The sequence below is a fragment of the Ambystoma mexicanum genome, chromosome 1q (assembly GCF_040938575.1).
Source record: "Ambystoma mexicanum isolate Mex_15411 chromosome 1q, UKY_AmexF1_1, whole genome shotgun sequence".
Lineage (NCBI taxonomy): Eukaryota > Metazoa > Chordata > Amphibia > Caudata > Ambystomatidae > Ambystoma > Ambystoma mexicanum.
Window position 1 is genome coordinate 578,259,247 of NC_090922.1, and position 16,336 is coordinate 578,275,582.

The 16,336-nt window shown below is 47.5% G+C and overlaps 1 protein-coding gene across 1 annotated transcript in view; it reads right to left on the reverse strand.

Annotated features, from left to right (window-relative positions):
* Nucleotides 1-4,113, reverse strand: part of TMCO1 (transmembrane and coiled-coil domains 1) — a 363,846-nt gene extending 359,733 nt beyond the window's left edge. Inside the window, exon 1 of the mRNA XM_069641076.1 lies at nucleotides 3,947-4,113. Within this exon, the coding sequence (XP_069497177.1) occupies nucleotides 3,947-4,016 (70 nt within the window). The 5' untranslated portion in view covers nucleotides 4,017-4,113. The remainder of the gene's footprint in view (nucleotides 1-3,946) is intronic.
* Nucleotides 4,114-16,336: the final 12,223 nt, after the last annotated feature.

The window sequence follows — 16,336 nt, forward strand, 5'->3', positions numbered from 1 at the left end:
AAGAATGCCAAAGATAGCACAGGAGGTCCTGCCTGGTTCGAATGCGTTGAGCGTGGTCATCTTCGGCTCGAGGACAGTTCAAAGTGGTGGAACACAGGAATCCTGATGCTTTGGCTTTCCGAGCCCCAATTGAGGGGCTCTGAGACAGGATAGATCATTTTCCTCTGCACTCCCAGTACATAGAAGCTAGGTGGCACCTCCAGTGAGGTGCCTGGGTACTGCTGCAGCTGGCAAAGTACATGCCGCGGTGCCACAGCAGTCACCCCCAGGGGCGTCGAGTATGCGGGTGCTCCGGGGCCTAGGTACCTCCTGCCAGAATGACATCAGGGCTGAGGCCCCCCAGGCCGTAGAAAAGAGACGCAGTATGGCTGGCCCTTTGTTCCATCCATACTGTGTCCCTCTCTGGCTGGGGTAAAAAACTTTTTTTTTTAAATTGAGAGACAGATGCAAAGCAAGATGTATTTGTACCTCTGTGCACCCCTCTTACATCGCATCTGTGCCTCCATCCATAACCCAAAACGATTTTTTTTAAATTGAGGGATAGATGCAAAGCAAAAGGCTCTCTCTCTCGAAGTTGAGGTGGGAGAGCATACCACATCTTCACTGTCAAAACAGGATGGCATGGTTTGTCATATCGAAAGCCTTGGAGAGGTCAAGGAAAATGAGAACTCTGACCTCAACACGGTACTGGAGCATGGCCATGACATCAAGAACAGAAATCATCACAGATTCCATTCCTCTAAGAAGTCTAAAGCCTGCCTAGAGAGTTTGACTCACTCATTGTGGGGTAACAATGGATTCCATAAGCTTAATCAAGTACTCAGTTAGAAATAGGGTACTGTTTCAAAGAAATCAGCAAATTTTTGGAGTCCCAAAAGGATTACACTTACATGCAGCGAACCCAAACTGGCAATGCCAGAGCTGCCTGTCGAGGGATGTTGAAACTTCTTTACTTGTTTTTCCTTGAATTGGGAACTTTTTTGGGGTTGGTGGTGGTACTCCACCTTGAAGCTGTACCATCTGTTTAGCAAACATCTCGTTCTCCCATCCTGGAATGCAACTGGAAGGCTTAAACCTCCTTCTTACTTGACTTTAGTAAATGCAGTACATGCTAGTCAATGTTTCCACCCACTCCCCCTTGCACCAAGTTGGTGACTACATGCAAATGCGGTCATAACTGCCGGTGACTCCACTTCCTATATTTGGGCATCCCCCCCCTGGGAAATTCATAAGTCGGCTCCCATGGTCACCCCCCAATGTTCCCTGGCAATTGTTTGGGCCAGAGCTAGCCTCTGGCTGAGAACACCCGCTTTTACATTATAACTGGAGGACTCGAAAGGGACTGTTCTCCCAAACAGGTTAAACAAATTTGTCTTGTAGGTCCAAATGGAATCAGAGAAGGAGTTAGTCACTCCTTCCTTATATAAAAGATAAACGGTCACAGGGAATTGGGTAAAAGCAAGCCCGCTTATAGCGGTCCAAGCCCTTTCGAGATGACAAGCGGCTTTTGCCTTCTAGCCTAGTACTTAAAGGGCTCTGCAGGAAATGGGAGGAGATGGAAGGAAAGAGAAACCCAAAAAAAACCAAGAAGAGAACCCTTTGTCCCATTCTTTCTACTCTTAACTGTTCCAATTCTGCCCCCTTCCCAAACCTGCAGCTTCAAAAGCCCTTTGGTATGCAACATCCTGGTGTGAGGCTGGCCCTTTTGTGATGGGTGTGCCTCTTTGAAGCATGGTATAAATCCTCCAGCTGAGAGTTTCCTCGGCTGGAGAGAGGGGTTACCAAACCTCCCATAGGATCAAAGACAGGCAGACTTCTTGCCTATTGTTCTGCTTGCTAAAGAAAGAAGAGACAGCAAATCTGCCTAGGCATCCACGTAGCCTTTCCATAGCTGGCCTGAACTCACATGGTTGACATGAGTCAGTGGTCGAAGTGAGCGGGATCGGTCAGGAGCGGTGCTCCTCTACTTTTTTTAATGACCTTTTACAGCTCCTATGCTTTTATTTTAAAAAGAATCCGTTCCGGAGTGGTTTCGTTTAAAAATAAAAGTGCAGGAAGAAGTCGAAACTTGCACTTTCAGTGCACTGCACTGAACGTTCCCTTAAACAGCAGGTGCAAGTGTTTGGGAGTTTGAATTGGGTCTGGGAGGGGACATGGTGATGGGGTTGGTGAGGAGTGGATGCAGGCCAGCAGGGAACATAGTTCCACTACTTCTTTTCGTACACTTCGACCACTGATATGAGTATGATACAAATCTGATGTGGCTGTAATAATTGTGTGTATATATCAGTCACCAAACCCAAGTATGGCTTATTCTTAGAGACTACCCTGTCACCAGACCGACAGTGTCATAATCAGAGGTGCAGAAGTTACATGCAGCCTCCGTCTGCAGTGATTTTGGTGACAAACCCCCTCTCAAAATAGGGAAAATGCAACCTTTGAACCGGCTCTGTGCCGCTGAAAAGCAGGTGCTGCAGATGCCAGGAGATTGATGCTGCAAGGCACACGAGTCACAATGCTTTAGGCAATTTTTGAAAGTGGGGTCTGATCGGTATACCAACTTCTGAAACAAAATGTTGTGCATCATATTACTTTTTTTTAAATGTAGGGCTAACACAGACCTCCCAGGTGGCAATTCCTCACAAAGACTAACTGGAGCAGAGCCAACATTAATTTCCTCCCCCTTACTGCCAATCACTTACCTACCTTAATTCTACATCACTCCATCTCTCTGGTCCAAGAGTCGACGTGTACCCCAAAAAAGTAGTGGAATAATATTATCCTCGGACCAACCCCTCTCCCCATTCCCAACCGAGCCCATACCCACCCTCTGCCTTATTCCTTTAATACAAATCCCAGACCTGGGTCAGACTTTTCTCCATTCCAAAACTGCGCTATCAACACTGAAAGAAACAGTGAAAAAAGCATCTATAATGACCAACATTATTTTCAGTCATTGTACTCCACGGCATGCAGCTAATGCACCCTCCCCTTTCCAATCACCCAGCAGTCACATGTCTTACATGCCCAGGACTATAGCCACGTCTACCGCCCATCCATTACCTACAGAGCTGTGCCTGCAGCAATTTCAGGTTATTTGTGCTTAATTGCAGAAGACAAATGCGTATCACTGTGGTAAAGAGCTATATGGCAGCAGCTCTGAAACGCACATTACGGCCCAAGCAGGCTAGTCAAATAAGCAAAAGCACGCCAGCGGCAGTGAGATTGCCCAGCAAAATGTGAGACTAAAGTGTTCAAAGCAGGGCCCAGTTACGAATCCCCATTAGGTGGGGGAGAGGGGGCGGCATACCATTTCGCCGCCCACTTCGACCTTTGCTTGCTCTGACTAGTTCCAGAAACCCATACTCATGGGATGGTGCAGAGTACACTTTGCCTATTCCCAGCGCTGACGAGGAGGAAGGTAGAGGAGAATTATAGTGTGAGTAGGGGAGGGGCGAGGGTGTAATGGTAGGCAATGAGCTCGAAAACTGTATGCATGCTGTGTAACAATCTAGTGGCCGACACGACTGTAACAGCAGTAGTGGTGTTGCCATACTTAGATCTAAGATAACTACCCACATTTTATGCCACAGCTATCATCATTTTCACACTGTAATTGATTTGCTCTGCTTATTTGTCGCTTCAGTTCTCGATTCATACTTTAATAAGATAATACAATCACTTTAACGGGAAAGGTGCCATACTTCCAATACTCATTGTGCATATGTGTATACATCTGTACGTGATGCTGTGAATGTGTCTTGTATGTGAGAATCATCAGCTCCGAGACACATTTTCAGAAGCGAGTACATTTCACAGGAGTCAAGACACAATTTCATGTTGACCTGAATGCACGCTCGGTCATTTCACCTCCCAATACCCCGGGAAAGGCAAGCACTGTGTGAACACCCCGCCAACATCAAAGCTACCACCGTTCCCTCCTCACCCTCTGCCAGCAAGGCTGTACACACGGAGATGAACACTATCAGCACGGTATCTGCAAACATGGTACTCATGGTGGCTGCTGACTCTGAGGAATTGGCACCGGAAGCACAAAACAGCAGGCTGTCGGATCAGACACTTCCGAGGCAATAGACAGAGAAAACGGAAAAGTCAATCCTGCAAGCACTGCCATCTTGGAGGAAGGACAGTGCGTGTGAGTGAGAGAGTGTGCACATCGATATGTTGACGAGGCACGCTAGATGCAGATAGGCTAAGCTAAAAACGTGCCTGTTGAAATGGAGGGTTAGAGGTTGACAGGTAAGTACATAAGGTTACATTGAAGACAGGTTCTTAAGGGAAAGAAACATCCACGGGTCCCCCTGTGCCCAGCTCGGTTCCAACTGAAATTATAAGAACATTGACACTCACACAGTAACATTCTAAGTGGAACATTCCACACCAAACATTCCAGACTCACACTTACTCATACAGGAAATAGCCACAGATACAGGAAAGGTAAACACAACAGTGCCTTTGGTCCATTGCTAACTTTCACCACACTGTGATGGTATTTTGATTGCTTGCCTCTGTTGCACCCTAGCGAACTGTTTATATTGACTTGAATCTAGAAAGTACCACACTGTGATAGTACTGTGAATGTTATCCTGCACCGCACTGTGATAGTATTGTGATTGCTAACCTGCGTCACACCCTAAAGAATTGTTCATATTGGCTTGAATCATATCCATACATGCAGAGGCGTTGCTGGGGGGGGGCTGAGGGGGCTATAGCCCCCGGTCTTTTGGTTGTAGCCCCGGATAGAAGCTCAGGTACTGCAACCAAAAGGCTATAGCTAGCCCCGAATCCTGCCAGTCCCGACATTCGCTTAGCCCCTGATCTTTTTCAGACCTAGCAACACCCATGCATACATGCCAATATTCAGACGCACTTGGGAGGGAGATTTCCGAAGGGAAATCGGGAGACACACATTTCCGTATAGGAATGCATTGGGGCTACAGTTATTTTAGGCCCCTCTTGCTAGCCCACTCCTCACCTGAGAATTCAGTGATGTCTTCCTCTGAATCTTCTGATGAAATCTCCTTTTTTCTCTCTCTCCAGGCCTTATCTGCCGTCCTCTTTTCTTTCTGCTTGAAGAGATAGGGTCGGGCTTCCTCGGAGGCCACCTTGCCCAATAAGCAGCCTGCCCAGCAGCGGGGACTCTCGGGAACTCGCCCCAGACCAGTGAAAAGCTAATGCTAAAAAAACGCATAGATGAGAATTCAGTAGGAGCAGGTAGTTGAAGGTCCGTGGGTAATTCCGTTCTTTGAATAAATCCAATCACACAAGTGGAAAACAGCAGTCTCAAAGGTGGCACTACAATTCCCAGAATGCACCAAGAAGTCGTTGGTTTGAAGGAAGATCCAGCAGGTGACCGTCCGAGCGGATAAACACACCACGTGAAGTATGTTCGCTCGGTATACAGCCAAGTTGGAAGGTACAGAGGTACCGTGCTGAGCGTGGGATGAGCATGGAAACAACAGAAAGCAGAAAATCGTTCCGCGTGAGATGTGGATTACAGAAAGCTATCAGAGCTCCGTGAGTACACAGAGTGTAGGGAAAGAGTAGCTTGCATGGACTAGGCAAGGGAGGACAACAGAAGGAAGTATACATATGAGGGAAAACAATGCTGAGCGGGAACAGAAGTATAAGCACCGTTCAGTAACACAGCGTCGGAAACCTGTAAGAGTGTTGCAACGCGCCAAACTCCTACTCAGGTGGACACAAATAGTAATCATCGGTCGTTCTGCTGGAAGACTTGACCGTTAAACACAGTTCAGCTGGATACATGTTGGAACACTCAGAAGGTCCTCCATTGGTCCCATAGCCTCCAGGGTCGGTCCATGACAGTATGACCCCTTCTCAATGCACCCCTCCTGGCTTCCCTGAATGTACACAATGGTATTGCCTAATGAGTCTTGGAGCTGATATGTGTCTGGCAAGTTCCCAAGAACATTCAGATATTGGATATCCCTTCCACTTCACTAAATATTGGAGATCCCTGTTTCTGTATTTGGAATCAAGTATACGGGACATTTCACACTCCTCTTTAGTGTCCTTTGGAGTATTAATTGTCCTTCTGATCCGTCTGGCATATGGATCTGGCACATAGGACTTTAATAGCAAGGAATGGAATACGGGATGGACCCTCTTCAGTCTAGTTGGCAGTTTTAATCGGAATGCACCTGGATTGATTTTGGCCTCTATTTGAAAAGGGCTGATATACCGGGGAGTGAACTTACCAGGATGAACCCACCTTGGTAAAAACTTGGTGGATAACCAAACCTTCATCCCAGGATCCCAGTTTGGGATCAGTCTTCTCTTTTTGTCAGCCCATTTCTTATAGTTCTGTCGCCTCCTCTAGAAATTGTCTCGTGCCTTCTTGTGTTGTTGTCTCAGGGTGTCCAACAAATGATCCACTGTGAGTATCTTGGAGGATAAAGGGTTGTGTCTTGGTTCATAACCATACATACAAACAAAGGGCTCATTCCTATGGCAGAGTGTTTGCTATTGTTATATGAAAATTCTGCCATTGGAAAAGGTCCATGCCAATCACTCTGTTCTTGATTACAGAAACACCTGATATACAGTTTTAAAGTTGCATTCAGGCGTTCTGTCTGTCTGTTACTTTCCGGATGAAACCCCAAAGAGAGTGCCCGTTGGATCTTTAATTGTTTTCAGATGTCTGTCCAGAACTGTGTTCCTCTATCTGTTATGATAGTGTGTGGCAATCCGTGTAACCGGACTATATCTCTCAAGAAGACTTCAGCCGTAAGTGAAGCGGAGGGTGTCCCTTTCAAGGGTGAGAAGTGTGCCATCTTGGTAAAAGAGTCAACCGTGACCTGACCATGATAGTAAAACACTCATTTGAGGGAGGAAGGTCGACAATTAAATCCATCGACAAGTGCTGCCATGGTCCTGCTGGTGGTTCTTCTTGCTGTAACAATCCCAGAGGTTTCAAATAGATATACTTTCTCTGGGCACATGTAGGACAGGTAGACACATATTCCTTGACATCCTCAGTCCTGCTAGGCCACCAAAAGTGGTGTGAGATTAATTCCAGTGGAGCAGACTGTCCTCTATGCCCTGCTGTGGGAATGTCGTGACACCATGACATAGCCTGCCTTTGTAGATCCTTTGTGGGTAGATAAAGTGTTTTGTCTTTAAATAGAAGGTCACCCTTTCGGCTCAGTTGTGGATTAATCTTTGGTTGGTTCTGAAGTGCATCTCGGACATGTTGGAGGAAGGTATTGATCACCCCAATTAATCTTTTTCCTGCAAGCAGCCTTTCATCTCCTTGATATTGGCCTGAGTCCTCCCCTAGACTGCGCAATAATGGGTCTGCCAGTTGGCTCTCCTTGACGGGTAAGTAAGAAATCTCGAAGTCGAATTGGGAGAAAAAGTATGCCCATCTGGCATGTCTCGAGTTCCAGGGTCACCTTTTATTTTCCCGATGACCCGTGTACGCACAGGGTATTTCGACACGATTGACCAAGCAGCCACCTTGAGTGCCCGTCATTAACACCACCCAGCACTCTCGAATCCATACTACTATAGGTTACTATATACCTGTTTATTCTACTCTCCTTCTAGACCTGGGTCCAATACCGGCCCACTCCGGTACCGTGAGACTCTGAACCACGTAGGCCTTTAGGAAACTACAGCCGACCCACCCAGTGCCAGCATAGCACCGGTTATCCTGTATTTATTGTGGATTTCCTGACAGCACCCCTCTGCTACCCCAGCAGTAGGTAAGCTGATCTTTAGATACACCATGTGTTGTATCACCTGGGCACCAATTGGCCCGTATTTAATACCTTTAGTACTTTATGAACAACCACCCGAGTTCCTAACAGTTCTGTTTCACCCACAGACATCACGGACAGCACCGCCACTGGTGCCATTTCCTGACGAAGGCCAGCATAAAGACGGCTCCAACCTAGCCACTTTCTTTGGCCGAAACACACCCTGTGTCACACCCTGTGTCGAACTACGTGACACAACTATATCACTACCCGGTATTTGTCATATTCGAAGATTGTTGTGTGCACATTTTGTTTACTACGCCTCAGACCATTCCCAGTCTCAGGCTCGTTTTTTTCCTGTACCAGTGGGTTCTTATACCCCCTCGATCTGTAAGGAAACATGTATCCCAATGTAGTTTTGACCTCTATACTCCAGAGGCCAACACCTATTTGTGCTACTACTGTATAACTAACTTTGTCCGTCCGTCGATTTCAACCATCTTTCGTGCTTATCGGAAGAAATGTAAAGTAAATTGTTTAGCCACTAACTACTTCCTGTGTGAGTACATAATAAACACACACACACAGCACTTTTGTGTCTCTGTTTTGGATCTCCTCATCCTGATTATTTGTTTATAATATGTCTCGAGTTCCTACACTCCTTTTGTTGCAATATTCGAAGATTTCGGTGGTCTGTTTGCACCTGGAAGGGATAGGTGGCGGCTGTCATGATGCCTACCCTTGGGGACCCAGACCACGTCCAGCAACCCCGGAAGCAGGCATCAAGTTATCCTAAGCAAACCCAACAACCCCTGCTAGTGGCTATTTGGGTCCAGTCCTGGCGCCTATGGCGCCAGGCTCATATGGGGAGTCAGTCCTGGCACCATAGGCGCCAGGCTCATAGATTAAAATTTACCTGATGCAGACCATGCTGCAAACTTACCTGATGCAGACCATGCTGCAAGAGCTCCAAGCCAAAAGAGGCTTGGAAGGGACTACTTTACTTAGGGACTATTTTTTACTCGGGCGGGGCTGGGCAGGAATACTTACCTGGGACTACTTTGGAGGCTATTTAAACCACACCCGAAGAGCAGCACACGCTTCGCGTTATTCTGCATCCAGCAGCGTAACGCTCACCGTGCCTGCAAGTCTGCATCCAGCCTTCTGCCACGCTCGCCTCGAGTTTGGAGCTCCTAGAAAACGAGAGAAAGAAGGAGAAAAGGTTAGAACAAGAGCAATACCTTTAATCCTTACCTGAATTCCCGATCTATCGCGCCTTCGAGCTGGAAGAAAGATGTTATTTTATGCGTGTCGCCTCGCCTGCTGCAGCGCCGCGCTGAACTCACCAGCCTTCGTAGCATCATCATATTCCACTGCATCCTCCTGCATGTTCCCACCGCACTCCGGCACCTAAGGAGAAGACAAGAACAGCAAGGTTTGCCAAGGGAATACACAGAGGAATATTAGTTACCCCCCCCCATAGACTCACCTGATTTTACCACCGGGGGTACTATTCCTCTTCACGGGTCGGCGCAGCTTCCACTGCATCTTTGCCGATCCCCGGCCCCTAAGGGGTAACAAAAGGACAGCAAGGTGAAACAAAGGGACTAACAAGGGGAACCCTCCTCACCACAATAGACTTACCTGATTTTACCGGCCGAGGTATTATTCCCCAAGACTTCATACTTTCTCTCAGCGCCTGAATAAGGGAGAAAGCAACAGGTTACATATTGACATTATTTTATCGAACTGTGTTGGAAAATACAAATCCTTACCAGAATACTACCGGTTGCCACGAGGAACTCTTCATTAGGGTCAAGCTGCAACCTGCAAGGAATCGGACAAGAGTGAAAGTCAGGCATTTGAACTCTTACGAACTTTATACTTACGGCGTCTTGCCGGAAATCTCGGAGTCAATATTGTTCTGGAACTCACCAATTCCTTCGAGCCAGTGAAGTAACCGGTTATCAATGCACCACTGCGCTCAATGCAGGATGGAGAGTTCATCTTTTCAAACCATCAGCTGAGACTATAAGAGGGGACATCAAAGGCGATCTGTGGGGAGAACAGCGGGAGTGAGGGGATTTACGGTCAACTGCACGGGTGGTTAATTCCCTTTCTCCATTTGCAGAAGGATATTCCTACGGGCCAAGCAAACGAAGCTAGGTGGGCCAGTCCAGTCCGTCATCTCGGCCCTACGCGTCACATTGGTGGAGACCGCAGCTCTCCAGTTCCGATCGACGCCTCTGTGGGAGCCAGGTGAGCGTAACAGAACGCGAAGCCTACCCACAAATTCCCACCCGGGCGTTATGGATACCTCAGAGACTGACCAATTGGCCCAATTACTAGGGGAACTGAGGGCTGAAGTGCATTCCGCCTGTCAAGGAACCATTGCTCTTAGGAGAGAACTGATTTTGTCAAAGGAGTGAACTGATGACCTTGCTAGGCAACTATTGCAAAGCCAGGCTGGACAAGCACCCCTACCTGGTTCCGGGGGAAATCCAGCTCCTTTGTTATTGAATAACCCTGTGCAAATAAACCTACCAGGAAATATTCCATTAGCTCCACCCGAACGCTTTGCCGGAGATCCCAAAAGGTTTGCCGTGTTTATGAACCAATACCGCTTGCACTTTTTATGCAGACCTGGAGCCTTCCCAAACGATCAAGCCAAGGTAGCCTTTGTATTGTCATATCTCAGCGGCAGTGCAGCTGATTGGTCAATTCCACTAGTTACTCCGGATGACCCAATTCTCCGGGATTTTCAGTGCTTTCAAACGAGCATGGAAAGACTATTTGCCCGGCACTCCCAAGGACAGGCCCTGGATAACGAACTTTTGTCCCTACGACAGGGTAACCAGGACCTTGTATCCTACATCGCAACCTTTAATAGGTTAATAGTTGAAACTGGATGGCCTGAGGTAAAACAAATCACGTTATTTCATCGAGGGCTTCGAGGAGAACTCAAGGATGTCTTGGCTCAAGTCGTGAACCCACCTCAAGACTGCGCTGAATATATAGACTTAGTGGTCCAGTTAGATCACAGACTTCAGAACAGAAAGGCTGATCGAGCCAAGTTTGAGAATCGGGTGTTGGTCAAAACCCACGCTAACCCCAAAGGAGCATATGCTTCAGAACCCATGCAAATCGAAGGGGTTAAAGGATCCTTAACCCAGAAGGAAAGAGAAAGGAGACAGCAAATGCAATTGTGTCTATATTGTGGAACTTCTGGGCATTTTCTACGGGATTGCCCTGTAAAACCACCCAAGAAGGTGGTAGGAGCTGCTTATAAAAGCCATATGGAGTCAGACTCGGGAAACGACCATGCCCGACAAGCTTAGAGGTCCGCTTGCCGAGCTTGAAGAAGGATACTCAGACCTCGCATTTCATCATACCAATGGTCCTTGTTGATCCAGGGCAGCCATCGCGTATGCACGCAGTAAGGGCATACATTGATAGCGGGGCCATAGGAAACTATGTGGACTATGAATTGGCTTCCAGGATGAATCTACCTCTCTGCCGAAAAACCACCTCAGATGTCATCACCACAGGCGATGGAACTGAAATTGCCTCTGGGCCTCCTGTAACTCATTCCACCGCAGAGATGACACTATTGGGTCACGATGGGCATCGAGAGACTATTGTGTTTGATCTAATCAAAGCCCCACAGTTCCAAATAATACTGGGGATACCTTGGTTGGAAACACATAATCCTGGTATTGATTGGCGAGAGAAGAGAATAACCTTCCCGGATTGTGCACAAACCTGTTACCCAAAGAAAAGTCAGAACGCAGGCCTGGCCACAGTAACCACAGCAGTCATGCAACTACCTCCAGAATACCAAGAATTCCAGGATGTCTTCCAAAAAGAACAGGCAAACACCTTACCTCCTCACAGATCGTACGATTGTCAAATCGATCTCATACCCGGTGCACAACTGTCATGATCTCTGCTTCCAAAAGGTCAGGGTTTTCCCAACTCCCTTGGAAGCAGATCCATAACCCAGGTTCCGAGTGCCAACCAGTCCCAATTGGGACCTTTTGGACCCAGTCCTGGCGCCAGTGGCACCAGGCTCATAAATATGCCCAGTCCCAGCGCTGGAAGCGCCGGGCTCATAATGCTTGGGTGGACTTACCTGCAGCAGACCATGCTGCTTACTTGCCTGCCAGTTGAGCCTCTGATCCTCTTCTGTTTGGAACTACTTTTCCTGTTGGGTGGGGCTGGAGTCACTCCCTAGATTCATAACACTGGAACTCTTCTGGAAGGCAGGAACTCTTTTCTTACCAGGAACTCTTTTCTTACTTAGGCGTGGCTGTGGAAGGAGACACCTAAGCACTACAGGAGGCTATTTAAACCACACCCGGTGGATGAATCTTGCTTTGCGTTATTCTGCACCCTCTGCAGCAGAACGCTCATCGTGTCTTCTGCATCCGGTCCTGGGCCTAAGGAAAAAGGCTTACCATCCTGAATCCAGTCTTCAGCAACACCTATAAAGACAAGAAAGAACAGGTTAGCATTCCGGCATCTGAAAGGCAAAGGCTTACCTACTCTTCGTGCGCTCCGGAGGTCTTCACACTGCATTCCGGCATCTGAAAGACAAAAGCTTACCAACTCTTCGCACGCTCCGGAGGCCGTCAGCGCTGCATCCCGCATCTGAAAGACAAAACAAGGTGCGTTTAAAGAGATTGGGGAACTTTAATACTCACGTGCCATTACTCCTTCCCACATCTAACCCAGTGGGTATCCCGGCACCCTGCAGCCGCTCCGAACTTGTACCTGCAAAATAAAAAGACAGTTAGAGCGCATCGTGAAGCTGGCAACAAGCGCTTACTTACGTGCTTCCAGGCGCTTCTATTCATCACACGAGCTCCATCTTCCACTTCAGCCCGTCATCCGCCATCGCCGGAACCCTGCAAAACAAGAGACATCATTATTAAAGACTTTAAAGACATTTGAGTTACTCGAAACTTACCGTTCGTGCAGTAAACGACGGACAGCAGTCCTCTGGAGTCAAGAGGCCTGCGCTACCTATCCAGTGAAGAAACTGGTTACAGCACCCTGCCCCGAGGCAGATGGAGAGCTCGGCATTCACTTACCTAAGACATCTTACTCTGCACGTCAGGCATACAGGGCACAGAGGTCCAGCCCAAAGAGCCATCCGGGTGCTGCACATTACCTTTGAAGATACGGTAGTCGCCCAGTCAAGACCGGCGCCTCTGCGAGAATCAGGTGAGCGTTACAGAACGCAAAGCCTACCGCAAAACTCTCGCCCAGGCGCTATGGAAACCTCGGATACTGACCACCTAGCCCGGTTACTTGGGAAACTAATGGCAGAAGTGCATGCAGCTCGTCAGGAAACGAACGCTCTAAGAAGGGAACTAATTATTTCCAAGGAGAGAACAGATGATCTTGCTAGACAATTGCTACAGTCACAAGCCGGACAGACCCCGCTACCCGCATCAGGGGCAAATCTTCCTTCAACATCCTCTATGAATCCAGTGCAGATCAACCTACCTGGGAATGTACCTCTGGCTCCGCCCGAACGATTTTCTGGTGACCCAAAGAGGTTTGCGGTATTTATCAATCAGTGCCGGTTGCACTTCTTATGCCGGCCAGCAGCCTTTCCAACTGATCAAGCTAAAGTAGCTTTTGTACTTTCGTACCTTAGTGGCAATGCGGCAGACTGGTCGATCCCTCTAGTTAATCAAGATGATCCGGTTCTCCATGATTTTCAAGCCTTTCAGCTTAGTATGGAAAAACTGTTCGCAAGACATGCACAGGGGCAGGCCTTGGACAATGAGCTTCTTTCGTTGCGACAGGGTAATCAAGACCTTTTGGCTTATATTGCATCTTTCAATAGACTAATAGTGGAAACTCAATGGCCTGAGGACAAAAGGATTACGCTGTTTTATAGAGGTCTACGTGGAGAGCTCAAAGACGTTTTAGCCCAAGTAGTGAATCCCCCACAAGACTGTTCGGATTATATAGACTTGGTCGTTCAAATAGATCACAGACTGCAGAACAGGAAGGCCGATCGTTCCAAGTTTGATGCCCGAGTATTTTCCAAACCGCCAACTCCTTCCAAAGGAGTAGACTCTGGGGAACCCATGCAAATAGGGGGTCTGAAAGGTCCTCTAACACAAAGGGAGCGGGAAAGGAGAAAACAGTTGCAATTATGCCTATATTGCGGAAACTCAGGGCACTTTCTTCGAGACTGTCTGGTGAAACCTGCCACGAAGGCAGTAGGAGCTGCAGTTACCACAGTTACAAACTCTGAGCAGGGAAACGACCTCGCCCGACAAGAACAGAGGTCCTCTTGCCGAGCGTGAAAACCAGTTCCGTGACCTCGCATTTCGTGATACCTATGGTCCTCATTAGCCCTGATAATCCGGATCGATTACATGCAATTGAAGCTTACGTCGACAGCGGTACCATCGGCAATTATGTGGATCATGAAATGGTTTTGAGGATGAATCTAACACTCTGTCCCAAGGCTGTAAAGGACGTCATTACTACGGTGGATGGTACGGAGATAGCCTCCGGACCAGAAACGCATACCACTCAAGAGGTGACGCTAGTAAGTCAAGATGGACACCATGAGAAGATCGTGTTCGATGTGATCAAGGCCCCTCAGTTCCAGATTATTCTAGGAATACCTTGGTTAGAGAAACACAATCCTCTGATCGATTGGCGAGCAAGAACGGTCCAGTTTCCAGAATGTGTCTCTACTTGTCACCCTCCACCTGGTGTTGCACTGGCAGCAATTTCTTCAGAGACTCCCCAGTTACCTCCCGAATACCTAGAATACCAAGATGTTTTCCGGAAGGAGCAGGCTAACTCTCTACCTCCTCATAGGTCTTATGACTGCCAGATAGACCTGATACCTGGATCTACTCCTCCTTGTAGTAGAATTTATGCCCTCACCGAGCCTGAGAACCTTCACCTTCGACAATACCTGGATCAATACCTGGCAAATGGGTTTATTCGTCCTTCCAAGTCCCCTGCCTCTTCAGCTTTGTTCTTCGTTCCAAAAAAGGAAGGAGACCTTAGGACTTGTATCGATTATCGCTCCCTGAACCAGATCACCGTTAAGAATAGATATCCGTTACCTTTGATCCCTGAACTCCTGGACCAAGTCAGAAAAGCATGCATATACACAAAGCTGGATCTTAGAGGAGTTTACCACTTGGTACGAGTAAAAGAGGGTGATGAATGGAAGACGGCCTTCCGCACCAAGTATGGGCTATTTGAATATCAGGTCATGCCCTTCGGACTTTGCAATGCCCCTGCCGCCTTTCAATATTTTATGAACGATGTCCTCAGAGAGCTCATAGATGTGTGTGTTGTTGTTTACATCGACGACATTCTCGTTTATTCTTCATCGGAATCTGAACATCGGAAACACGTGAAAATGGTCCTCAAAAGATTGCGTCAACACAAACTTTTCGCTAAGTTGGAAAAATGTGTTTTCAACGTGACTGAAGTTGAATTCTTGGGATTCATATTATCACCTGGCGGAGTGCGTATGGATTCAAAGAAGGTCGATGCAGTTCTCAAATGGCCATCACCATCCTCCGTAAAAGGTGTGCAAAGCATGTTAGGCTTCGCTAACTTTTACCGCAGGTTTATCCCCGAGTTCTCTCCAATAGTCCAGCCCATCACTGCCTTGTTAAAGAAAAACAAACGTTTTGAATGGTCTACCGAGGCGGAACAAGCTTTCCAGGATTTGAAGACTAAATTTATCTCTGCACCAATCTTAAAACACCCTCGTCCCGAACTCCCCTATATCGTGGAAACTGATGCTTCAAGCCTTGCCATGGGGGCAGTTCTATCACAAAAGGACCCGGTAACCAATCAGTTGCATCCCGTGGCATTTTGGTCCCGCAAATTCTCGCCTCCTGAAGTCAATTACACGATTACTGACAAGGAACTTCTGGCTATCAAGTCTGCCTTTAAGGCTTGGCGGCATTATCTGCTGGGGCCCGACACACCGTTACTGTGATTACGGATCACCGAAACCTGCAATATTTGAAAACCGCAAAAGCCCAATCCTCTAGACAACTCCGTTGGGCATTATTCTTTGCCGAGTTTGACTTCATAATTACCTATCGACCTGGTACAAAGAACGGTAAAGCCGATGCCCTTTCTCGGATGGGAGTGGAAGAACACTTGATCAACCCTAAACCTGTACCAATCATTCCCGAACAAAGAATTCTGGGTGTAATCGCCACAGAATCCATAGAGGAAGTTAAGGATAAAGCCAGGCAACTTGTAACTCCAGCAGACATACAGAATTGGCATCTGCAGGGAAAGGACTTTGCAGTAAAGGACAACTTATTGTATTTCCAAGAACAATTATACCTACCCAGCACAGATTTACAGAAAAAAGTAATCTCTTGTTATCACGACTCTTTAATGGAAGGTCATCCCGGTATAGCCAAGACCTCAGAAAAGATCAAGCGCTACTTCTGGTGGCCGTCTTGGAAAAAAGATATCAGAGACTTTATAATGTCCTGTGGAGTATGCGCCCAAAACAAGAGTCAAAAGGAAAGACCAGCAGGCCTCTTACGCCCTATTGACATCCCACCTCGCCC